Source organism: Calonectris borealis, chromosome 2 (assembly GCF_964195595.1).
Source record: "Calonectris borealis chromosome 2, bCalBor7.hap1.2, whole genome shotgun sequence".
Lineage (NCBI taxonomy): Eukaryota > Metazoa > Chordata > Aves > Procellariiformes > Procellariidae > Calonectris > Calonectris borealis.
This window is the reverse complement of record NC_134313.1, coordinates 108,404,186-108,431,551: the sequence shown is the minus strand read 5'-3', so window position 1 is coordinate 108,431,551 and position 27,366 is coordinate 108,404,186. Positions and strand designations below refer to the sequence as shown.

The 27,366-nt window shown below is 37.8% G+C and overlaps 1 protein-coding gene across 1 annotated transcript in view; it reads left to right on the top strand.

The window, feature by feature from the left end:
- Positions 1-27,366, top strand: part of ADCY1 (adenylate cyclase 1) — a 154,249-nt gene that overhangs the window by 89,376 nt on the left and 37,507 nt on the right. The window contains exons 5-7 of the mRNA XM_075142917.1: positions 3,471-3,598; positions 13,984-14,142; positions 15,567-15,708. Coding sequence (XP_074999018.1) covers positions 3,471-3,598; positions 13,984-14,142; positions 15,567-15,708 — 429 coding nt within the window. The remainder of the gene's footprint in view (positions 1-3,470; positions 3,599-13,983; positions 14,143-15,566; positions 15,709-27,366) is intronic.

Below are 27,366 nucleotides of genomic sequence, written 5' to 3'. Positions count from 1 at the left end.
GTCTCTTCTCCCAAGTAACCAGCGATAGGACGAGAGGAAATGGCCTCAAGTTGCACCAAGGGAGGTTTAGATTGAATATTAGGAAAAAAATGATTCACCAAAAGGGTTGTCAAGCATTGGAACAGGCTGCCTAGGGAAGTGGTTGAGTCACCATCCCTGGAAGTATTTAAGAGACGTGTAAATGTGGTGCTTAGGGACATGGTGTAGTGGGCAGGGAGGTGTTGGGTTGACGGTTAGACTCGATGATCTTAGAGGTCTTTTCCAACCTTAATGATTCTATGATTCTGTTATTCTATGAATTTCCAGTTTTGCCATCTAAGTTGGCAGACTTCACCCCTTCTGCAAAATACATTTAAAAAAAGAACTACAACAAAAACCCAGAGCTGTTCAAAACAGAAGCCCCCCCCATTCTACCTAACAGATAGGGAGGATGAACTGCTTTATAAAATGCTTGTCTGAAAGTGTAAAGAAAGCTCTCAGCAACTTTGAAGTACCCTTTGCTTTCCAAGCTGGGCTTCTACTTCACACTGACAAACTCTGTGACTGACAGTTGTGCCAGAGGGAATTCTGCAGATCCACTTGGAAACGTCTCAGTAAGGCACCGCAGGTGGGCAAGCTGCCTGGCTAATGCAGTGCTAGCAATCTCTGGTGCTTTTTATCATGTGCATAAAACCAAATTATCAGCTGTTTCTAAACATTGCTTGTATCAACTGTGACTAGAATTTGTAACTATCACATTTGAATTCATCACTGTCACAAATGTGAAAAATACTGCCGAGTCAAGGGCTTCTTTGGAAGTTGCTGAGGAAACAAAACAAAGAGAGGGAAAGGGTTTGTTTTGTTAATTTGCATATCAATCCTTAAAAAGATTGCTCTTTCAAAGCTGCACTGCATCTCCTTCCTGGAAGTCTGCCTCACATGTCAAAAAAAAGAAAACAAATTATTTTGCTAGAGATTACTGTATATCAATTGATTATGATAAATAAGGACACTGAGGATAACATTTGATAAGGAACAGAGTGGTGGTTTCAAAAACAGCAGGTGATTTAGCCGTAAGTCTTCCATCAAAATTAATATCTCTCCAGAAAATGCTGTAATCCTTATTTTCTTTTTCTTTTATTTTTCTCCTGCACAAGTAATAAACTGACTTGGAAAAGTGGTTTTGGATCAAGCTCTGTTCTGTTTTTTTCCTTTCTTAAACTATCTACCAGGCTGCTAGACTGTGCCGTCCTAGTCTGACAGTAATTTTGTGTATCCCATTATAAAATGTGCAGTACTGCTCTATAGCACAGTAAGCTCTCTAAGAAAACCCGGTCATTAGAAATGAGCCATTTTGGAGGTAGACACTGAATAGGATAGAACACTGATCGATTAACACATACGTATTGTCCACCCCAGATTAATGAAATGGCTTTTCTGAATAACTTTTGTCTGGGTCAAATAGTCATTGCCTGGCCACAAATCATGCATACCAAATTTGAAGATGAAAAGGGCTTTATAGAGGATTGTAAGGTGTGGGCCAAAACTGAATTTATTTGGAAAAGTAGGTTCCAGCTTTAACTACTGAGTACCCTCTACTGCTTCAAGATTTGCCCACAATTTTAAAAAAAAGGCGTATTTTTGCAGTATAATTTAGTGGTTTCTACTAAAAAATTTAGTGGTTTCTGTCCAAAAACCTTGAGTTGGAAGGCCTGTTTTGTGTCAGGATAGATTTTGAGGTCTGCTTATTACTTTGTGTGCATCAATAATTATTTTACTCATGTAATACCATTTAGCCTAGCCTAGCCTAGCCTCAAAATACCCAATTAAAACTCTAAGTAAAATTGGTGAGGCATTTTGTGGCTATAGGCTGCGGGAATACTCTATGGCCTCAGTGATAATGCTGCTAGAATAATTATGCTTGCATTCATTAAAATATATATTAGCAATGATAAATAGTGGTGTATTTAAAATCCTGCTGTACAGCAGAAGAAATGTTAAGTAGTCACTCTTAGAAAAGCCTTTTCTACTAGTTAAGCGTACCCAAAAAGATGGCTCTCTTCTTTGATTCAAGATCTGAATTCACTGCTTAATTTATAAAAAGCAGTAGACAAACCAATTTTCCCAGTGTTAGCATGCCTTCCTCCATACCTGAACAGAGGTAATTCTCATTTTATAATATTTGTAAAATACTCAGAAATATTTACAAAGACGACAGGCATGGGAATGCCTGCAGCTGGAAGAGTGTGTAATAACAAGCCCTGAATGCTGGTGTATGACATGTCAGAGAGAAAGGGATCGCGGTAGGCATAACCATCGCTTCTGAGCTGGAATATGGGTAATGACGTGGAGAGTGTGGTCAACTCAGGAAGGCTTTGATTCTTGAGACTGGGTGAGAATATGTGCCCGTATGAGAAGCTGAACCAGTATGATTAGGTAATTTTTTTTCAGAAATTTTAAATTCCCCCAACACCATCCCCCTTTACTTTTTTTTCCCTTTCTGTGTCACTGAAGTCAAGTCTATATAGCACACTGCTTGGGGACGAATCAGATTTTTGTTAATCCTCTCTCATCATATTCACAGCAGCTAATTTTGCATGGCACTTACTGGCGTAGTCCCAGCTGTGTAAGTTGGATTCGTTTAATCAGGTTATTTACTTTTCTGTGTCATCCTTTAAATGGGTAGAAGTTGCCATAGTCTAGCTGCAAGGGATACCATCATCTCTTCATGACTCCTCATAGTTTATTAGTTAAAGGCACTGCTTTGTTAAAGGCATTTTGTAATGTGCTCTCTGTTTAGAAATAAACTCTCTGCTCAGACCAATGTAGCAATCATCACATGCCATCATTGGTTTTTCAAAATGGAAGAGATTTAGCCAGATCTCTTTGGCTGTAGAAATTAAACTGTATGCAAACAGGAGATAAATTCAATGGTAATGCAAACTGCCTGTATCTTCAGATCTGCAAGTGTATCATATTTACACTGATCATGCTGTATTGTAAATTGTGATTTATGAATTGGTAATGCACAAATGTGTGTACCTTCACAGATAAATACATCATCTTTCCTGGTAAGTTGGAACTAGATTTGAAATAAAAGCTTCTCAGAATAAAAACATTTCTTGATATTCAGTAGTTGGTTGGCTTCAGTCCTTCGGTTTGGATTTATACAGAAATGAAGTATCATTCCAGATCTTGAATTCATACTGACCTAATGTGAGGGCAAGGGAATAATATTTGTTGCCCCATGTGTGCTGAACAATGCGGGGCTGATCTTCAGTATATATGTGTGTATTTATAAATAAATAAATAAACAAGTATGTGTATGTCAGCTGTTCTGTACAGCAAACCCAGATTTCATGAACTGTAGATTACTTCATTTGACCACAAAAGGATTTCCTGAATGATTGCACAGTATTGGAGAAGATTTTATCCTGTAAATATTGGTTTATATGAATAGTAAAACTTTTCCCATTCTGTTTTTATTAAAGGAAAACCACTGCAGAAGAATAAAAATCCTAGGGGACTGTTACTACTGCGTATCAGGGTTGACCCAGCCCAAAACAGATCATGCCCATTGCTGTGTTGAAATGGGACTGGATATGATTGACACCATCACGTAAGTACTGTGCACGGTGAACCCGGACAGGAGTGCTCCAACAACTTCTATGTGGCATTCAGGAAGTGTGTTCTCAGAAAAACAGCAGTGTCAGCTAGCAGTGCCCACCTAGCAATTCACACTGTTGCATTCGGGTCACAGGATACTGATTTTAGGAAGGGTCATTCTAGACATCAATTTTCCACTCCATTAATTGCTGTGAGGAAAAAGTGCACAAGTACGAGTATGTAGAGGCACATACATGTACTGATTAGAGGACAGAAAGATACTGGAAAATAATGAAATATTCCTATGGCCATTTGCCACAAAGAAAGGAGTCCGATTTCTTGTTTTACAGGGATAAACACTGTTCATTTTGCACACCAGTATGTAAACACAAAGCCGGTCCTGATGTATGCATGTTGTGTATGTGTTTGTATTCTCAAAATGATAGCTTGCTGATTTCTCCTTTGTGTATGTCATGTTTAAACCTTTAATTTATTCTGCTTTTCAGAAATGTAATGTGAAATTCACTTTGCTGATCAGAAGAATTTTTTTATGCTTCAGAGCTCTGCATTGATCATTATTTTACCAAGGCAAAAAACGTTAATGTGAGAGAACTGTGAATGAGCTTTTAGCAAGAGCTGAAGATCTATTTCATTACATAGAAGGGAAGGGATAAAGATGGGAAATTTCTTCACTACTGTATTGCTCTCTGTGTGTGTGCGTGTGTGTGCTTATGTTTTATAGGGAAGGTATACAGGGAGTGCACACCTCTATTAATTCTGTATATAAATAAATACTGGTCAGAACAGTGCTGTTACATTCGGAATGATCTTGCACAAGTGTGTCACATCAGGGGCCTTATCCTGTTCTGTATTGGAAAGTGTTTGGCCACTGTTTCCAGTAGCCAGTTACTCTTCCTCTCTGTTGTCAGCTGGGCTGTTGGGAATATTGAGTTGACTCAAGGTTCTGCTTCCCCTTACTTAATCCCCAAGGTTTTGCATTGTACACAGAGAAGACCTGCCTTATCTGTGAAGGAGAATAGACCACCGTGTAATTTCAATTTTAAAATGAAGAGCCAACTATTACATAAAGAAAAAAAATATAGAATAAGCAAACATAAGGCTTATGAATTGAAATTATGCATTTTTGATTTGGAACATTTCACCTTCTTTCTTGTTTCTAATAAGGCTTTTGCTACATCATATATTTCATGTCTTCCATTTGTATATGAGGATGTTTATGAACATATATGCACACAAAGAAGTTGTTTTTCCAAAACCAAATTGTGCTTATTTGTGGAAAGTCTTCGTGTCGTAGAAGAATGTATTATGATCCTCTCACAGAGTTCACTGTAAGTTTTGCTCAAGAGAGTTTGGTTTATCTCTATGGAAGTAATGCCTATTTCTTCAAACCCTGCTAATGCTTTAGGGGAACATGGACGTTACCACACTTTTGTGTTGTTACATATCAACCTTAAACTTTTCTGTGAACCTGGATTCATTGAGGTTTCTTTGCAGAGGACTTGAAAGTACAGAAAAAAGGAGAGAAGTACTTAAAGCAGTTGAAGGCTGATTGTCATTTCTAGCTCAATCCATATGTTTTTACTACCCATGTGTTTTATAAATGTTCATTTATAAAATCTCTCAGAACGTGAAGAGTTGGGTAAATGAATCCGTATTCTCCCTCTCATTCAATGCAAGTTCATCATCTTTGTAAAAATTGTAAAATTGATACAAGACTTTGTAATCTATGATAATATATAATAGTCTACGGTACTATAAAATCCTAAAAGAATATCCTAAGTCTGCAAATTATGTATATGTGCATTCTTCCAGCGGTATATGGATACTCCATTTATAAGAAAGCCTTGGCCTTTAGAAGCATGGTTAGATATACAGGCCTTGTACATATTTTCCAAAGTCTTTCTTTTTAAATCGCTGGAAAGCAGTAGCTGATGATCTCATCCTCTTTTAAACCTAGCATTAATCTTTAATTCATTGGTTGTGCTGCGTTTCATACAAATGTGTTGTATACAAATAAGGTAGTGATATGACTGTCTGAACTTTCCGTCTTTGAATGTTTCAGTTTTACTAATATTAGAAATGAAACGTTCTCTTTTTATGTTGTCATTTATTGGCTGCTATCATGATAATGTAAACTTGAAAAAGGAGTTGAATTAAAAAGGAAGGAATGAACTGGGACTGCTCAGCCTGGAGAAAAGAAAGCTTAGGGTGAATCTTATCAATGCATACAAATACTGATGAGAGGGTGTAAATAGGACAAAGCCGATCTTTCCTCAGTGGTATCCAGTATCAGGGCAAGAGAAAATGGGCACAAGCTGAAGTACAAGAAATTCCTTTTAAATGTAAGAAAAAAACTTTTTTACTGTGGAGGTGGTCAGATACTGGAGAGGTTGCACTGGCAGGTTGTGGAGTTTGCATCCTTGGAGAGATTTAAAACCCAGCTAGACTCAGTCCTGGGCAACCTTCTGCAGCTGACTCTGCTCTGAGCAGGGGGGTTGGTCTAGATGATTTCCAGAGTCCCATTCCAGCATCAGCAACTCTGTGATTCTAAATGGATGGGCTGTAGTGTGTTATCTAGACATGTTTAGTCAGAGGCTATGTGGAAGAACATAACTAACTGACAATTTCAGCATTTCATTTTTTAAAGAATTCATAAATTGTAAGTCTTTAGAGTGTGTAGTCAGTGATCAGAGCATGGTGAGAGGGCAAGATGGAGAAGAGGCAAGGTTATAAGAGAGTGAAGGGTTTATTTAGGGTTGTTGAATGGCTAGAGAACTATTCTGCATTCTTTGTACATAAGCACAACTAATTAATCTCAATTTTTTTCTCAGTGAGGGATTAGTAATGTGAGTAAGGACTGTAAGATTCAGGCTCACCACGTATTTCTTCTCTTAGTTAAATGTATGTGCCTGTTCTGCTTATGTTAGGAAAGAGGAAGATGGTGCATTCCAAGTACCATTGCCCTTGATAGCAGTACAATTTTTTTCTTTTACTGCAAGTGCAGCATCATCAGTTCAGATATTGTTGGATTCTGGGTGAGGTTCTTTTGGTGACAGAAACACGTGACTAAGCCAACTGCAGAGCTCCAAACCAGGAAAATAGGTTCTGCTGAAGATTAGGAAAATAACTCTTTGCTTCTTCACAGAGACCAAAGTTAGAAGATGGATTCCCCAGATATTTGTTTGAAAATACTTTGAGCAAATGAAAAGGAGAAGTGAAGGACTTATGATGATGAAGTTGGAATGCAACATTTTATTTTCTATTGTTATGATTATTAGATGTTGTTTTTTATCAGTCCCATGAGATGCAGAGTCACTTTTGTTTTTATACTTCTCCCTTTCATCCAGAGTTGGATGCCAGCTGGTAGTCTTTAAAAGTCTATTTACTTTACTGCAGAAATCAGTCTTGGCATTGTAAATTTATGCTTGGAAGTCGTCATCCCTAGTGACAGGTTTGTCATGTTACCTGGGATAAATAAATGAATAAAATCACTTGAACTGTGACTCAGCTGATGGATCTGTGAAAAGTGCCTGTCCCAAAGATATGTACCACCAAGATGTCCTCTTTCCAAGAAATCAAGGAGTAAAAGCCTCTAGTGGCTGTTTGATGGATCTGTTACTTGACCAAGTTGAATGTTATAATAAGTTCATATAAATTGATACTTTCTATTATCTTCATATTCTGTGTATCCTAGAATATGGTGCTGCATGTGAATATCATCTGAGAATGTTGCCTCATTACATTTAGATTGAGTTTTTCAGGGTAATTTTCAAAGAACATTATAAAATACTTAAAATTTTCACAATTTCATCTGCCTTCTACAATTTTTTTCAAGGGCACAGTTAAAGTCAGACCAGAATCATTATGGGAGGATCTTTTTTTTTTCTTAAAAAAACAGGGAAACATACACTGTTATATTCTGTTTCTATTCCAAAAGAATTTTTGCTGCCAATGAGTTTTGTGTTCAGAGTCACTTAAACCATCATGGCAGTATTTAAGTGGGAGTTAAGTGTTGGATACCACCAATGTTGCTTTCATCAGGTAAGTTTTAACTGTCAGATTTTTGTTAGTAATATAATTAAAATGGTCATGTTCATTAGCGCCTGTAATATGCCAGGTGTTGCTCGAATGTGCCAGATGTTGTCCTCACCTCGCTTTTGAATAGTGTGTTAGGCCAAGGATGGTCTTCACCTTACTTAAATTGCTTGCCTTTGAAGGTTCCACTCTATTTACTACAGTATTTTACCTTCTAAATAGATATATTTGTTAGCTAATTGCCATGTAGAAAAGTTTTGCCCAGCTACCCAAGCTCTTCCCTCTCTCCCCCAGAAACTGGCTAGAGTTCTGGTTTAAGCTAGCGTTACAGGGGCAATTTTATACATTCTTAATAATAGTTTGTCTTTCCTTACAGAGCACTTTATCAACTGATATAAATTATATTAAACAATTCTATGGCTCAGTCCAGAAATGTAGCCTCTTAGGAGATGAAGTATGATGAAATGAGGGAGTTATTTAAATGCACTTGATAATGCCACAGGGCAAGAAGTGAGATGTAATGTTTCCAACTGGAAATGAGGAGGGAATCTGGGTGAGCAGGATATAAATACTGGATTTAGGACTGGGCCGGAATACTGGTGTTAACATTCATAAACTTGTCAAAAGTGTAATGGGATCTTGTAATCATTCATGTCGTCACATAAACGGTACATTTTCATGATACTCCTTCTCTTGACATCTTACTAGGATGCCATTTTAGTACTCAGTCAGAGGGAATTGCACCACTAGCTACATCACTGGCTATATCTACATTAGCAGGTAGCATGGCATAGTAGGAGCACAACTGTAGATCACAGCAGCTGGTGCTGACTACTTCAGTTTAACCTATACGTATTACAGGGCGAGGAGGGGGAGGTTTACTTTAGAATAGGTCTCGACTGCCCCCCTGTATTGAATGATCCTACTGCATGTGGAGTTCGAAGAGGTCTGAAGGAAAGTGTCCATGAACCTTTTCTTCTTGAAAGCTGGGCACCCCAGTGAGGTCTATCAGGAGATAGATCAGCTTTTCTCAGTGTCACATAGGTGAGTTTATCCCATACGGATGACTCCACCTAATATGGATGACTCCACCAGTCATCCATGTAAGGCCTCATAGATGGAAGTTGGGCTTATTTTGCACGTGCACATTGTGTTGCTTCTTGGTTGCATGGGACATTGTGGAGGTTGATGCTTGAACTGTCTGCTTCCCATGGGTTTGGTCATCAGCTGACTAAAGGCACGGGGGAAGGAACTACAGCAGCCAGTTTGAGGAAGCCCAACTGAAATGTCAAGTTTTCCTGTGTGACCTTTTGTCTGAGGAAGAAGACAGAAGCACTAACTTTCCTGATGTCAACACTGTTGATACTTTTCCCCTGGTCCTCCAGAGGTCTGGGGCCTGGAAGGTTTGGACTGGCAGGAGTGAATTGAGGTTGAATTCTGAGAGAAGCAGCAATTGCATTTTCAGCAGTGGAGAAAGCTGTCTACGATGAGCTGACTTCACCACCATTGGTGAAAGCTTAGTCAGCTTGCACCTCTGTCAAAGAGAGCTGAAGCCATCAGACCTTCACAGCCCAGGCTCTCTGCCCCAGCTCTCTGCTTCCATGCTCCAGGTGAGCAACGTCCTGGGAAAGCATGCAGCTCTGGTCAATATTAAAAAAAAAACCAAACAAACAAACCACAAAAAAAATAAAACAAACCAAAAAAACCCAAACCTGACCTGGAGAAACAGCTGAGGAAATGGGACAGCAAAGGTTTTCAAACTACAAAACTTAATTGCCTGAGAGGACTAACATGGCCTCCGCCTTGTGGGAGGACAAATCAGAGGGAGGGCAAGGGGGCCTAGCGTACAGGCGTTACTTGGTACTCTAGGCCATGGCCTGCAGCCTCTCCTCCCACGGCCTTGCCAGGCTGACAGAGCAGATCACAGAAAGATAGTCGTCGTCATTAACATCCAAGAACTAACCAATTCCTGATGGTGTTGAAATGGAACTGCCACAGAAATATTTAGGGAGATGTGCAAAATTAAAGGGCACCCTTATCTTAGAACCAGAACCGTGCATATATAAAAAGCAAATGTGTGTAACTGAAACAAAAATCCTGTCTATGCCTTTAACCAGGAAACATCTATTTCAATGCAGATACTTTTGGACCTAAAGAAAAGCCCTAAATAACTTATAAGAAATGGGACGCAGAGCTTTTTTTTTTTCCTTCAAATGCAGGTCTGGAGCTGTTCTGCAGATGATCTAAATGACTGTGATGGTTTGTAGTGGCACATGAAATATTTGTAGCTAAGGAGAGAACTAAAATTTAAAGGCTTGGTAGGATACTTGAGCTGTCAGGGTAGATGGTTATCTTATTAGTCACTTACATAGACTCTGCATTCTTCTAGTTTAAAAAGAAAATGTTTTTCGATTTCCATTTGTTTTTGGGCCTACTTTTGTGTTAACATTTGGCAAACTTTTGAGTATATTATATCTGAACTAGATCTAGGAGAGAATAATTTATAATGAATAATTTATTTGAGAAACTTCTTTTTCCTATTCATGGCTTTTTTGTGAAGTGCTGATATTTTTTCAGAAATGTATTTATAATTTAAAATGCATCGTTGGACACTTTTGTGATATTTTAGTGCAGAAATGTTGATGTTTGGGAATATGATTGTGGTACTGCTCTGATTTTATATTTGAAGCCTATTTTTTGTAATTAACATTCCTCATTTCTGATAGTTCAGTGGGATATATTCATGGAAATTAACTGCATAAAGGACACACAGGTCTTCAAGTTAAATTCAAAAGTTTAATGAACTGTTCATGAGCTTTTTTTCCTACTCAAATTTAATAATGGTGAAAGCACCCCTGAAACACAGGGTAGTCTCTAGGGAAAAAGTAGAAATGTGTTCTCGATTTAGATTTTTTACTAAATGACTACTTCTGGAAATCTTTTGTTCAAAACATAAAGTGTTTTTCAGATTCTGCTTTGTGGTTCATTGGTACATTATACAGTCCAGCTTATTTGACAAGGAGTATGATCAGCCATGTTGTATTTCTCTGCTCATTTCTTATCATTTACTTTTTGTTATGGTATTCAAATTTCTAAAAGCAGATGAAATTTCCCCCTCTCTCTCAAGCCAGTTGGGACAAAGCAAGGTCAAAGGTCTGGAGTGGTCTTTATCAATGTCTGAATTTCACTGTCTTTCCACTTACGTTTAGCCTGAGGTTTTATATACTGTTATAAATGGAGAAAAAAAATAACATTCATTTGCGAACAGAGAAACTCACACACTTGCAGGTTTGCCAGTGAAGATAATTACATAAGTACTTAGTTATACAGGAGAACATAGACAGGCAAGCAAGGTGTAATCATGAAGGGCTTTGGCTTGCAGGGTATGGTCTTGGTGTAAGGTCAGTCTGTTAATGGCACAATACACATGCACAGGTGAAGATACAAAGGTTAAGTTATCATTAGGTGGCTTATACTATTAGCTCCTTTAATTTCCTCAAGGCTTTGTCAAGCAGACAGTGTGCACAAGAAGCTCTGTAACACTCAAGGACTCCTTGGAGTCATTTTTGAGGCTTGACTGGGAACAGATACTGAATAAAGGAAAGCTGACCTACAGTGAGTAAAAATAGGACAAGGAAATATTTAATCTTTCAGAAAGCTGTGCATAAGCCTTTCTGTGCTGTTGCATAAAATATGACTGAAAAATTTAGTATGCCCAGATTCCCTATGGGGAGAAAAGAGATCCCCACGTTACTCACATTAGTGATGGCTGACATGGTATATACTTCAGCACTTCATGGCTGTAGAGTTCCTTACTTAAATTGAGGCCAGGTATCTTGTGCTGCTCACCCCACATCTTGACGTATGCTGCCCTTTCTGTTAATTGTATTTAAAGTACAACTATGCAAGAGACAAATACAGTGACTACTTCTGAAACAGTTGAAAAGTCCTCCTAAAGACCTCTCTGCCAAATCCAGTGTAGCTGGACGATACTTTAAAAAACATAATGTCAATGAAGATCAAGGGAAGATTATAGCCAGAGCCTCAATTTAAGGTCTTCTCCTATTAAATGCATTGAAAATTTAAATTTAAAAACCTAATGAAAATCAAGTCTTACACTGATTAGTTGGCTTCATTTATTTACTGATATTATCTCTTTTTGGACTGCAACTTAACTGTGGAATGACAGGTGTCTCTGTAACAGAAAAAGCTGCAAAGATTTACACATAGTGTTATCTCTGCTTGTAACGTGTAAGACTATTAGCTTCAAGGCTCCTTTTCAGTGTTCACAAGTCAGTGCAGGGTGCAAGTTATAGCATGTCCTGCATTCACAGAAATGAAGAATCCTTCCTTACTGTGGCACCAAAATTAAAAATGCCTTTTATAATGACTTTGCCAATTAATTCCTCCTTTCACAGCTACACTATGAAAATCTCTGAAGGTTAGATTTAATTTACAGGTGCAAGTCCATAGTTACAGGTGGTTTCTGTGCCACTCTAACTTTGGAAAGTTATTAATGTTTATAATCACTCTTTATCTGCTGTTCTTATTAATCTGCTGCACTGATTTATTGGTTTCGTCATTTTCTTTGTCCTGTACTCCTGTAACTGGGTAAATTAACCATAGAAGATAGTAGAGTGGAGTCATTGCTTATCCATTTGCCTTCTCAAATAGTACCTCTTCATACCTCTTTTCTCACAGAAACTGTAAGAGCATTTAAATATAAGTCTGTGCCCTTTCAGTCTCACCATAGCAAATTATGCTTAGCTGAGCATGCCACAAAGGTAAAGGCACAGCACAACTCTGTCTGATTACTAGTAGTTGCAACAGTTTCCTAGCAGTAGCATAGGGTGAAAATATCACTTGAAAAAATATCATGAAATATTAAATAAGTATAATCCAAGAAGACTGACAGTCTGAGACACTTGGGGAAAAAATGTTAATTTCTAATTGAGTAGGTTTTCATTCAAGTGGAATTTTAATTAAATGGTGAACTTAGAGAACATCACAAATCTAAACTGTGACAACATAAATGAGACAATAACTTTTTAAAAATTATTTTTAACCCTCTGTGCTGCACAGAGAGGAAATGTTGGAGTCCATACAGTGCTCTTTTTCCAGATTATTTTATATTATTTTAATTACAAATTAAATGTTTTACACTATTACCTTGAGATCAAGCCACTGCAAACAAAAGAAGTAAGGAAAAGAAAGTATTATTTTGATATTACAGATGGAGAACTGAAAGAGGATAAAATTACTTTGAGTCACAATGAACTGTGGTAAAAGAGGAGAGAAATTAAATGCAAGTCTTAAGTGACTCAAGTTTATATTTTACTCACAAGAGCAATCTTTTCCTTAATGTTTAATATTAAACTCCTTCATGATGAAATTCAGTTAGCCCATATAGGATCAAGCACGATCTTTATATGAGTGAAGTGGGGGGGGGGGTAAAAAAGAATTAGAGAGAGAAGAATCCACCAATCAGTAAACACAAGGCTAGAATAAGGAGAAATATTAACAGAGATTTTTGATAAAAAGAAGAAGCCAGGTAGCCCATTTCAATACTGAGTTGAAAGCAGTCCGGAGTAATGGTAGAATTGAAACATGTTTGCTTACTTATGTGTCAGGTTAAAATTAAGCCTAATAAGATAATTTCAGAAATCTTCTTTTGATTCCAACAATTACGTTGTGGTCACTTGTCATCCTGCTGAAATAAATATGCATTGGGAAAAAGGAACATTTATGACAAAAAAAGTAAATATGTGTGAGATGCAAGATAAACAGGAAAGTGCAGTAGTTAAGCTGGCTGTCTCTGAGTTATTTGAGTTACAGCTAGAAAGTTCTTTGTTTGTCTCCCAGTAAAATATCTAAGTTTCTGTAGGACCGTGGTAGCAAATACTGCAAAAGTGGCAAATAAAACCTAAAAGTTACAGTCTTAGGGAAGTTTCATGACAAAGCCATTTACTACCCTTGCTTTATGGCCCCCTTTTTTTCTTTTTTTATTTTATTAAATGTAATGAAACATAATCTTTTCTGGGTTTCCTTAAAACCTGGAAAATTAAATTTTAATGTATTAGGTCAAGAAATTTAGAAATACTGAGATTTTGGTTCAACAGTAATTAAAATATGACCAAGAAAATTATTCCTTTGGAATTACAATTGGGTCTTTGAAACTAGTGAAGGAAAAGAACAGTACCTGAATATATAATTTTAGGTTTTTAAAAGATTCTGTCTATTCAGTCATATATATATATGTTAACTATGGGGGAAGGAGAGAAAAAGAAAATCAAGAGCAATGTCATTGTCTAAAGACTAATATTCTGACGCTGTCTATTCCAGATCTGTTGCAGAAGCCACAGAGGTTGATCTCAACATGAGAGTTGGATTGCATACAGGCAGGGTGCTTTGTGGGGTCCTGGGTCTCCGAAAATGGCAATATGATGTCTGGTCAAATGATGTGACTTTAGCTAATGTCATGGAAGCTGGAGGACTGCCTGGGTGAGTCTGAGAAAGAACTGTAAAAAAAGAAACAGAAACCTGTGTGAGTGAAGAATTTATTTCCTTCTTTGAGGCATTTGCAATGGAATTGCTATCGACAAGAAGGGTTGTGTTCGGTAAGAGCAAGCAACGTATTATGTGATTTATCCTGTGGAATTCTCCAAATGATCTTGATATTTACGTTAGTAATAGGTTAGACTAAAATCAAAACATTTCCAAATGAAATCCTTATTAGAAGCTGCCAAATATAAAGAGTAGGAATGAGGCAATGCTAGGAATGTAAGAATGCTAGACTTCCATCATTTCATGTTATGAAAGTAAAATGCTCTAGTTATTCCAAGAAATTTTTACCCTTGCACCTCTACACATGACCGGTGTGTGCCTTACTCCTTTTACATGGCAAGATTTCCAACACTAGTAGTGTGCTATAGAAAAAAAATACCTGTTTATGCACTCAAATATTGATGGTGTGTGTGCAAATGATATGGTAGCACATAAACCTGCCGTCAACCCATGGGGCATGTCCTGGAATTTTAACTACTCTTTGGAGAGCCTTTGACCCAATTTAAATGCACACAGTGCACTTTCGCAAAGGTGTGCAGCTCACATTTGGACTGGGACCTAGCATCCTCTGTTGGATTTTTACAAGATCGTGATTTGCTGAACAGGGGGGCAATGGAACCTCTTAATTTTTGTGGTTAAGATGAGTGAATTTCTGTTTGTTACTTATGTCTGCCTTAGACAATTTTGTCAGTGTATTTTGTATGTTCCTTACCTACGGCTTTCCAGCAAAAAAAATCTGAACACATGTTTAATAGAGGAAAGCACTAATAGCTTTTCAGATATCTTCTGTGAAGACATTTCAAATATAAGGGGTCTTTCGGCAGAAAATGTGAAACTCACGAATAGTGTCAAAGATGGCTATGCTGCCAAAACAAAGTGAATTAGGAAGCTGCCTACAAAACAGAGTGAGTAAATGAAACAAGTCAGAGATGTGAAGGGGAATAGAAAAAGAAGTTTCTCCTTTATGCCCAGGAGAGATTCAGAGTGTGAAGTCACAAGTGTCAAACAGCAGGATGTTTTTCCAAACAGGCAGTGAGGTAAACACTTGAGAAAGCCACACAATGTGGAAAATGATGTGCATACTTTCACTTTCTACAAATCAACAAATCTGCAAGTGTTTAGAGAGTCAACAGTTATCTTTCTGTTCACTCTGCTCAAGTTTAGAAAATGCATGTAATAGAAATATTTCTATGTTCTATTTGGCTGAAAAGACAAAACAAAACAATTTTTTTTACATCAAAAATGGGGTTTTGCACATAATTTGACCTCTTTATGATCTTCTGGACAGGAGTGTATTTCAGTAGCAACTAGCTCATAAGTTATCTTTGCTTTAAACAACAATGTCTGATTTTTTTCTCCAGGAAAGTTCACATTACAAAGACCACCTTAGAGTGCCTAAATGGGGACTACGAGGTAGAACCAGGATATGGTCATGAAAGGAACAGTTTCTTGAAGAAGCATAATATTGAAACATATTTTATTGTGCCATCCCATCGTAGGAAGGTAAGCTCCACAAATTCTAGCTTATTCTGTGATATGTTTTCGTAACTTAACAACTGTTCTGTGATATTCTGAAAGCAGAGGCAATACTGGTATTTCTTATTTCTAAAAGCTCTTCAAACACTCTTGAAATTAGATCTTTTGGTTTTGGCTGAAGCAGGAATGCTAAAAAAGCTAACCTTCAACATAGAGAAGATAATCAATTTACTTTTGAAGTTTAAAAATAAAACAGTCTTTCCCTTTACGCCCCAAAAAAGAAAACTGCTGTTTTATTCAGATTCTGTAGTCATACTATCAGAAATTATATAATATGTTACTCCAAAATTTTAATTCACTCTTCCCTTCCTCCTCCCTTCAAAAGGGTGTTTCAGAATATTAATGCTCACAGCTTGGCTATTTTTTTCTAGTTTTCTTTACTCTTTCATTCCCATATTCCCATGTCATTTTACTCATGCTTTCCTAACGCTTTTTATGACCATTTGTGATACTGGTGGCTCCTTTACTGGGCCTGGAGGATTCCCCAATGAATAGACACAGAAGAAGTAGTATTTACAGACTGCTGTGTCATGCCCACAGCAGAAAAGTTAGTGAAAGGAATTTAGCAGTGATTGAACTAACATCCCCTGGAAAAGCTGCCACGTTGCCAAGCTGTGTACGACACAAGCCCTTTTATCCAGGTCAGAGGAAGAGGCTGGAGTCAACCTATTCAAAAATACTGTTTTCAAATGTATATACCACTGTACCACAGATCAGGTATTTATGCTGAAGCTGAGTAAGTTTTCCAAGATTATTGCAACAAATAATATATTCTCTGTCCAAAACACGCATGTTTTTTTCTCCTGCTACATTGAGCTGCTCATGACAAATTCAATGTTTTCCTTGCTTGCTCTGCCACCTCAACTCCCACAATGATTTTGGTCATGCCTTTCTTATCTTAGCTGCCCTTCCCTCCAAATTTTCTTAAGCTCCCCTCTCCCTTCAGCTTCTTCCTTTTGTCAGACCCCTGGAGATGTGCTGGGGAAAGAGGAGTAAGTCAGCAGTGCTGTTGAGGGACAATAACGTTTTCTGCTCTTTTCTTCTTTTTGGTGGAGAACAGAAAATGGAAAGTGTGGAAAGAATAAGGTAAGAGAAGATTTTAGCTCATTTGAGAAGGAACTTCATTTTTTAGCTGTTGCTCAGGATTTAGCCACCCCTGATGGAGATGGATGTGACTCCTCGTTCTAACCAGATTTTCAGGATAAGAACAAAGGCCCAGCAGTGTGATGGTAATATCTTGAGTCTCAGCATGCGGTGAAGGTGGTGACAGTGGTTTTCCAACAGGTTCATTTGTAGTCACACCTCAACCAGATACTGAGTTTAGGGCAGCCTTTTGTTCTACTACAAAATGTTTTGTGACTTCAGTAGGAGTCTTGAAAGTCCATAATCATCATTTAAACACATTCAGTTTGTTCCAACCTTTTCCATAACAAATGAGGTTTATCTTAAAAGTTAACTGCAATAACATGTTTATAGGCCAAGAGGAACTTTATTGCTCTTTATCTCAGCCAGACAACTCGGGATACAGACTTTTGCACCCATATCTTCTGAGACTCTGCCCAAACAAGTTTCATTTAGGGATTTGACCTTTAGAGGGAAAATTATAATATCCAATTCTGAAAGTAAGTATGAAAACAATACAGATGAGGTTTTAAAGTGATGCCAAAGCTCCATGCTTGAGGGTGTTAGCCAACGGGTGCTTGACAAAAATGTAACCAGGGGAAAACAGGTCATCTTGAATTCCATGCCCGCAGTCAGTTTCTTGGTCTGAATTTGATGACTCAGGGAGTTTTTATGGAAATGTTGGGAGTCCAGTCACCAGGGGAATTTGATTCTGGGAATGAAAACTCCTGTTGTTTTATCCCGGAAAGGCTGCTGCAAGGGCGGTTTTTTATGCACTTCCTCTAAAGCATCTTGTTATTAAAGAGATGGAGTGGTCTCATCCCTGTGAAAATCAAACAATCTCACGTTTTGTTCTTCTGCTGGTATATATGATTAGATTCAGTTTTAGGTAGTATGAAATAAAACAGGTGGAAAACCAGTGGGCTAGGTTCTGTTTTGGAAGTCAGTGAGAGATTTTTCTGGTGGCTTTCCTGAAACCAGAATTAGTTCCTAAATTAATCAATCCCAGTAAAGAAGAAAATGTAAGGGAGGGTTTAATTAAGGTAGGTGTATTGCTTATTGCTGCTAGATTTGTTTGTCTTGGTTTTCTGCTGTTTTCATTCCTACAGCATTGCATAATTTCATGTCATGTGTTATTTTGTACCAGGTTTCATTTCATATTGAGAAGAGAAATAGCTGAATTTCAGGAAATTCTTGATAGATGGGTGCACAGAGACAAGTAGAGAGAAAAGAGGATAAATATGGCTATTACATATAGAAACTGTGTTGTGACAACTCCGCTGCATAAACCAGTGATTGAGGAACAGAAGCCTGACGTACACATATTAAAGTAAACCAGGTCAATGCATGTTTAATGTGCAAGGATGAGAGCCTACTACTGTGTGAGCGCACATTTCTTCGTCTTTGCAAGATTGCTGAGAAACTACTGGTGACTGCTGAGAAACAACTGATTGGTTTGTCATCAGCTACATAAACCAAATGCCATCTTACCCATGGGTGTCACTGATGGGTTTGTGGAAGTGGCAGATGCTGCAGTACAGCTTGGCTAATGACATTAGCTCTCCAGCATGCATCAATGGCGTGTCAGCCAAACTAGCAGAAAGAAAAACTTCGTGAATTTTACTGGTATTGACAGGCCTCCCCAGTGGGCTCGCAGATCAATCAGCATGTCACTTCGCTGTTTGTCACAGTACATCACAGCCATCCCCAGTCTTCGTATACTTGCATACTGATCATTATACCACAAGCTACATAACAGTATATTTACCTTCAAAATAAACACCTGCTGTCCCCTCCTACCCTGATTCAGCCATTAACTCTTCAGAGACATAGAAACAGAAGGCTACCCATGAAACACAGACAAGATGGAGTTTCTTTAGGTGAATTCAGGTATCTGCTGGTTTAATATTGTATTCCCTCTTCTGGAGCCTCAGTAGCTGAAATGCAGACACATTTTTTATTCTTTATGCATCATCTCTGACATTAATATAAACTGACTTTAGCAGGTATGATGCCAAGAGGAATGAAAATCAATGTTATGAGCAACAGATGGCCAAGAATCTGTTGAACTTGAAAGGTAAATAGGCCCACTTAGGTTTTTTAAAATTTTTATTTATTTATTTAGAAGACACATACCCTGCATTCTTCCATATTTGGTCTGACAGGAAGATCTTTCATCACAAATATTGCCCAAGCCAAGAATGATAATAACAGTATAAGATGACTCATTCATGTACCAGTTACATTTTAAATGTGAACAAATTATAAAGTATTCTCAATTTTTTTAATCTTTTGTGGAATCAGCTAACAACCACAATTTTGTGATCTGATCTGATTGCTAGTTTGGTGTATAAGCTAATATCTGTAAGAGCACTTCTAAGTGGCCACTGAGCGAATACTTTTTTTTTGTTTTGTTACAGTTTTTATTTTGGTAGAGATTATATTATCATTATTATTATTATTATTATTATTAAGCAATAATTATGCATGTTTGAATGGATAACACTCAGCTTGTAAACAGACTTAAATAATTCATCTGATCTCCAAAGGCATACAGAAATTTTTTAATTAAATTAAATTTTTTTGGTGGCCATTATAGTTAAAAACTTATGCAAATATGCTTTTAAAATATAATACAAAATGTTATAATGCCCCGACAAAGTTTCTCGTTCTGAAAATGCCAGCACATTTCCTTTAAGTAAAGTTTAATTATGTCTTCATGATATTTTATATTGATACTAAAAGTTACAGTGATGTAACCAAAATATTGCACTGAGACAAGATTTGAAAAGTTTGATTAATGTAACTAGCCACAAGTTTGACCACATACATGAATATCTTGTACTTTTAAAACAGGTCTGATCCAGTTAGAAGAACAGATCTCTTTTTAATATATTAAATATTCTCAAGATCCATACTCTATGCTTTAGACACATGGACATTCTCTTAGTTTCAAAATGTCCTAGCTTTCTGAAGTACTGTAAATGTTACTGTATGTGGATGTTATTTCAGGAAGAAAAAAAATCTGTTAATCTCAGAGCCCCTTAAAAGAATTTTATAACTCTGCTTAGACTCAGCTAAATGACTTTTTCCATTAACGATTCCTCAGTAATCTACCTGACTAATCCTGTTCTGACTTTCAAACTGTATGCTTGAAATTTAATATAATTTTTTTTAATAGAGTTGATCTGGCTTTCATCAGAATTCTTTGTTCTTTCTTTGTCAACACTGATGTTAGTCAAAGTATCTTTGCCTCAGTTTTACAGCTGTCTAGCTGGCTCCCAGAAGCACAGCAGAGGTAGTGAGCTTAGCTAGACTGCCTAATTCACTTCTCTGGTTGCTCCAGAAAGTATGATTTTCCTGCAGTACATCACGTCCTAAGGTTTGGCCACAACCTCGGTGATAACTGGGTGGTTTTGTAGTTGGGCTTACTTCCTTGTATTTTTTGCAGCAATTCATTCTCTGATGGCACCTCTCTAGTTTTGAAAAGGCTCATTAATTTCACCAGCTGAGAAAACAGCCCAGCACAGACAATTAAGCAAAATTCCTAAGGTACTTTTACAGACAACCAAGCAGTGGTAAGATGTAACCAAGTTTTTGTGAGGGGAAAGATTTCTCGGAATGTGTTAGTTTTTGCATTTACAGAAGTGGGCCTGCCATCACTGTTACTCATTGCCAGCTTAAGGGAACCTGCTTCACTGAGTAACTTTGCCAGCACCAGAGCTAAGGCAAAGACAAATAATGCTATAGACCATAACAATAGAGCTGTGTCCAGGAAAGAGGGTCATAAAAATCATAGGGAAACACTATAGGTACAACTTATAAAATGTTTCTTATATATTCATAAGTGTCTTGTGGATTTTACAGCATACCTCAAATATAATCAATAATTAGCTTCCAGGAGGTTGGTAATCACCATCTGCAAAATTTCTACTCATGTACTAGTGGTTATTCACCGACTAACTGTGTATTCAAAGAAATTAGTTATCTTTTATTTGTGGCAATGTAAATCACATGGTATCTGCATCTACTATTTGAATAGCACACAGTGATGGACATTCATGAAAAGTCCATGAAAGCGAGTACCACATCTGTTCGCCCTTTGGAAACTAGCTGTTTCTCTGAAAAGGCTGACATTTCTCTTTCCTGCCTTACCATGTACATACAAAGCCATGCCAGGCAGTCTCAGAAAATCCTTTCTGTAGCTTGGACAGCCCTGCTCTATTATCTGAAGTCTCTAAGTAATGCTATGGCCATCCTGAAAATCCCAGGTGAAAGGATCTAACATTTTTTTTTCTGAATCCTTGTTTAGTTATCCAGCCAGAAGGAAGCGGATGCAGGTTAGAGGTATGGTGCTCTGTCTCCTGCCTGGTTTGCTGTGTTGAATCATGCTCTAATCCGTTCCAATGCAGGCGGCTAAAATTTCAATTTTATTTTTGTCCAAAAAATAATTATAGCCAAACCAAAATACCAGCAGTCTATTTGAAAAGAGAAGTTAAAGCAATGGTTGAGGAAGAGGAGAGCACTTTTGTCAGCCTTATGATTTCAGGAAAACTCAGTTGAAAGCCTGAAGGTTCAAGAATCCTCTCAATAAGCAAACACAGCTCAGGAGCATCTTTTAGAAAATACTATTTAAAATGTAAAAACTCATGCAAATGTCAGAAATATCTAGAGCAATAATCTACACTACACACCTGTGGCATAATCTATTGTGAACTGCAGATGGATTTAACAGCTCAAAAGGCTGATCAGTTAATTTCTTTGGCTCATGATCGAATAGGCAGAAATTCAGCAACCTGAGATTCATTCTAACTTGCCTGACAATAGCTGCAAGAAAAGTGGCAAAGGCTGTCACATCACTTTCATATGTTGTTGTTTCATCTGGCATAAACAGATGTGATTTTAAACTTCCTGTGTTGCAGTCCTGTCACCAAGGAGTAACAGGAAAATAAATTTTCTATTGCTCTGCTGCTTGAAAAAGCAGTATTTTTTGTCTTGGAGTACAAGATCCTCCTTTACTGTTAATCAGCATAGCTTTGTTGCATGAAGCAGATGATCTGCCTTCTATGTTAAAAAAAATTCCCAGACTCTGTACCTTTCCGCCACCAACCAACAGGTTTTGTCTGCTTGTGTCTTTCCTGTGGCTGATTTGATTTTTTTCTTCCCCAGCGTGGAATAAACTTTATGCAATATAGCACAGCTAAAACAACATAGATTCATGATGGCTTTTTTGGTTTGTATAGATGAAATACATAGTAACCACATGTGCTTGCCTTTTGACTTTAGTGGTGAATCACTTTTACTTCTGAATTATTGTTAGCAACCAGCATGTTTCACAAGTATAACTGCTCATATACACCCTTGAGATGCTTTCTATCATGTGTTAATAATACTTTCACCTAATTTTTTAAATTGAAGAAATTTTATATATATAATCCATGTATTACTAGGATTTTTGATAGCAGGTTGTTGGATTTTGTCTGACCTGATTAAAAGATGTCATCTTGGCATCACCATGTGAACAATAACAAAAGAAGAAGGCTACAGAAGGAAAAAAGTAAACTGAGTGAAACAATTGGTCTAAAATTACCGCACTTAATTCTTTTTAATGTATTATTTCCATTCAAACTGAAGTTCCATCTATATTTGTAGGAAATTTCCTTCTCTGCAAAGTTAATTTGATTTAATCATTCTGGTTAGGTCTGCCTAACAGAACATGCCACACTGTTCTCAGATTCTCCTTTTTTTCCCAAACATGTAAAATTTGTGTTTTCCACAGAGCACTTACGGCCCAATAAATCCATCCATACGGCTAGCAGCTCCCTAAGATTTTTTTGCATCTGACTCTTCTAAAAATATCCGGTCCACTTTGTCTCAAGAAAGTTTTCATGGTCATTGTAAGTTGTCAGCTTTCTGGACTAAGTAATTCTGAGGATATTTTTACTTAAGTGACCATATGTTTACTAGCCCTTATGGAGTGCTAGAGCTCTGACTCCTAAACTCTAAGTAGTAACAGAAGAAGAGAACTTTACAGTTAATGCAGGGCATGTGAAAGCTTTTCCAACTACTCAGACAAACTCTATCCTTTGCTAGTGCACAGGAAGCAAAAATGTATTTAACAAAATTGTTCTAATTTGAAATGCCCAATGTTAGGCATCTGAGTCCATAGCTGAGCGCACACTGATGGTTTCTGCTTTCAAATTGATGACTACCTGCAGCTACCATGCCTAGGAGAGTTCAGGGCGGCCTTTGCTCTCAGTGGCTGACAGCTCCTACTGAGGAACTTAACTAGAGTTCTGAATGCATAACTTGGGCATTTCAGGTTTTAACACCTCAGATATACCTTAGCAGATCTGATTTAACAGATAGACACACAGCCTTTTGATGGAAGCTCTAGCTTGTATCTGGACAGGGGCTGATCTGTGCCTGAGACTTTGCATTGCACAAGTTGTTGGAATATAGGCACCCTGACACTGGAAGTAGACTGCTTGTGTTACTACCCAGCAAACACAGACGGAGGAATGATGCTTGTGTTGCAGAGTGTGTTGCTCTACAACTTCAGGATTGTTTCTGCAGTTGCTGTGAAGCTGCTAGTGCATCATCGTCAATGTGACAGCCCGCAGCTTGGGCTGTCAGTAATGGTGGAATTAGTTATGTGCTCTAACATCATTCTCCTCTCTTCTTTTTCTTCCTTCGAAAGTGAGGAATCTGTAGAAGGGAGAAACGTAAGGCGCTGGTATAAGATTTTCTCTGTTATTGATCTTCTAGAGACTGTTTTAGTCTGCTAAAAACTTTTTCTACATCTATGTTGAGAAAGTGGCCACACCGTTCTGAATGTTAGGAGTTTGTCTTGTAGAAGCTGTATTATTTGCTGGTAAAAATCACTAATATACTTTCCTGATGGACAGCTGAGGTGTGATAAGCAAAATATATGATAAGGGCAGTAGAAAAGGATCGAAAAGCAAATGTCTGATGATTTTAACTGTAAGAAGAAAAAAAAACAAATAAGATATGCTTACCCATCTCAGGACAAAATGCAGATAGTAATGGAACAAACACTACTACCAAGTGGCATGGTCCTGCCTGCCTGAAGATAGAAAGCATAGACAGACATAGTGCTACAGCATTTATGGTTTCTGTAAATGTGTTTTGAATGTCATTAGCATCTTCATTCCCATGCCATTTTAAGCACTGTGGTTGAATATAGTCAGGGGAACAACGGTCTGCTGCTGTTTCTGAGAATCCCAGATAAGCACCACTGCATCCCTTACCAGAGTATTACATGAGATTCAAACACTGGGGGGTTTTCCCAGAATTTTAATCAGCGCTTGTTTGTTTTCTGCATACTTAAAGATGCTCACAAAGCTGTAGATAGTCTGGCTGCTTTCAGAGTGCTCTGTTAGAAAATCCCAGCTTTTAACCTTATTTGCCAGCTGTGTTGCAGCAAACAACCAACCTTTCCTAAAATTATGAAGCAAACGAACAGTGAACAGAATAAGAAATGATCTCGAGGGTCAAAAAGAAGTGTGAAAGTAAAATGTATTGGCAAAATGAGCTGGAATGAGAATGCTGCAGTCCAGCTTTCCTGTAATGCTGGCCTGAAGCAAGTTCAGAGAAAAGGCAGAGTGAAAGACATTGAGGCTGGGTTTTTTGTTTTGGTTTGGTTTCTTTTGAAGTCTGTTTTAACAGACTGTACTGCATTTCTTGCCTTTATCAGAGGCTTACAGCACGAGGTGAGATTACTTAAATATTCCACTCAGAAGCTCACTGTGTCAAAAGTGTTGTTCTGCTGTAAAAGTAATAATAAAAAAGGGACATGATTTGTGAGATGAAAGTGGAAGAGAAGTCCTTTGTTTGTATTTTTGATATTGTATATGTATAATAGTAGAATGGAAAATCCTCAGTCCCAGTGCAGAATCTATATGTCCTGCAAGCACTAGATTAAAAAAAAAAAAAAAAAAAAAAAAACATAAAATTATACATGATCTGAGAACTGCCAGTGTGCCCTGCTTGTGTGTATTGCAATGTCCTTTGAGTGGTTAGGTTCTTGGCCAGCCATGAAGAACTGTAGCTGTATGTGTCCACGCATTTTCATAGCATCGCACAGTAGTTGAATTTGGAAGGGGCCTTTGGAGGTCATGTGGTTGACCTCCCGCCTCAAAGCAAGGCCAGCTTCAGAGTTAGATCCACTTTTGAAATTGCAGGTTGCTCAGGGCAACTCATCTGAGTGAATGCTGAGTGTTTGCTGGCTGGAGATTCAGCAGCCTCTCTGGGCAGCCTGCTTCAGCGCATGATCATCCTCATGGTTAAAACTTCTGTTCTTTGTATCGAACAGGAATTTCCCTTGGTTCAGCCTACGTTCAATGCCTCTTGCGCTTTTTCTGAGCATTTTTGGGATGAGTCTGGCTCTGTCTTCTCTCTAACTACTACTTAGGTGACTGAAGACAGCAATTAGATCCCTCCTTAGCCTTCTCTTCTTCCAGCTAAATGAACTGAATTCCCTCAGATTCTCCTCTTATGTCCTATGCTTTAGAGCCCTAATTGTTTTGGTGAACCTCTGCTGAACTCACTCCAGTTTGTCACTGTTTTTCTTGTACTGAGGAGCCCAGAAGTAGACACACTACTCCATTTTTTTCAGTGACCTGTGTTGCAAAACTTCTATTTGATAGCTGGAAAACTCCCCTGTATTTCCAACATACAAACGGTGTATACGATTTTTATATTATCTGCCAATAAGATTTATAAAAGAAAAGAGCAGTTGATGGTATGAACTAAAAATGTTCTATCTACTTCTTTGAAGATATAGTCAGGAAACTGCATGAAAATCTGTGTTTAAGGAAAAGTCATGTTGGTGGCAGGGCCACATTGCCTGAGCCAAACTGTAAGCATTTGAAGTTTTCAAGTTGCAGATTGTTCTCAGAAACTAAGACGTTTGCATCAAGGAAAGTCTAAATTCATCTCTTCACAGGACTTCAAATCCTTGTAGAAGGATGTAATCACGCCCATGTGCTCACCTTTCTCAGTCATGCCTTCTTGAATCTTTTGCTAGTAAGATGGTCTACCTATTCTTTGCCACTCTTGCACCTGTACTGTGGCATTTCCATAATGAAGGCTGTCAGGCAGCTTCTGTAGCTCTCTGCACTTATATAAGAGCATCTTTTCCAGCCACTCTAATGAGACCTAAAACCGAAGTTGTTGACCTAGTTAATGCAATGTCCACAGTGAAAGGTTTGAGCAAAGAAAGAGCTAATGATCTCTTGAGATACGGTCCACCTGTAAACTTCTGTGTATTCCCTTTTTATCTCTGTGCAGCTCTCTCCCCTGCCCTCATCGCTTTAAAAAAAATGAAGCAAAATACAAAACTGGAGGGACTTTCAAGAAAGTTGCTCATTTTTGTTGTATCAAAAGGTTGATAGGGAGACTGAGTAAAATATATAGTGCTTCTAGAGGAATTATGGCTAAAGAAGGAAAATTTGTAAGTGGAGTACTTGTCCAACAAGTATGTTTTATTCCCCCCAAAAGGGAATGGTGGCTCAAAAGCTGATCATACCTGCCATACTCAAGCCTAACAACTATCTACTTGGTGTCCTTGGGAATACCTAAAGGATGATTAGTATGTGAATATCCTTGTACAGTATCTTCTATGCGGTTATTGCAATACAGCGATAAGTCTTCTGCCAGAAAGCCCTCAAAAGAAAGCGTTCATATTGGGAATCTCTTCATGGAGACTTTTGTTAAACTATCTCTTATACAAGCGATTACACGTTAGATACACTAGTGTCCTTTTAGATTCCAGGTGATGTGGTACAGTGCTGGTGATGCTAGCTAGCTTCAGTCAACCTTCCAGTGCACAGTAAAGCACATGTGCATACCTAGGCACCTTTCCACATTTGAAACTTGTCACGTGTTTATAAGATAGCCATCTGCTAATAAAAAATGTTTATACACAAGTCATTTTTGTGTTTCATAGGCACAGTGTAACTGACTAAACAGGGTATTAGTAGATCAATAGGATGTACCCTTGATTCTCCAGAAAATGCAAGTGCATAGCTGTATGCATTAAACAGCATAGCAAACCAATACCTGAGATGCCATTCAGTATATAAGCAATATCTTTTGCCCTGTCCCTCTAAATTTAGGTATCCATGAAAACATGCATTAAACAAATGCTTCCAGTTTACTTCCTTTTTCATTCCTTGATCATTGAAGTAATGATGTAAACTGCTCTAGTATTGTGAAGACTGGACAGCAAATCCTCAGTGTCATTTGTGGGTTTTAGAGCATTTGAATAAAGTTTTTGGAGTGTGATTTGCTCTGTCTTTTGTATCTAGGAACACTACGGACCAAATCCTCTGTGCTTCTTTATTTTGCTGTTCCAGAAAAGATTAATTTTACAAGCTTAAATTCCCATACTGTGGTGGCATGGGGTCCTTCCACGTTTCCCATGAACACTGCTTTACACATTCCACATGCTAGAAGCATGAATAAGATTGGTATAAATAC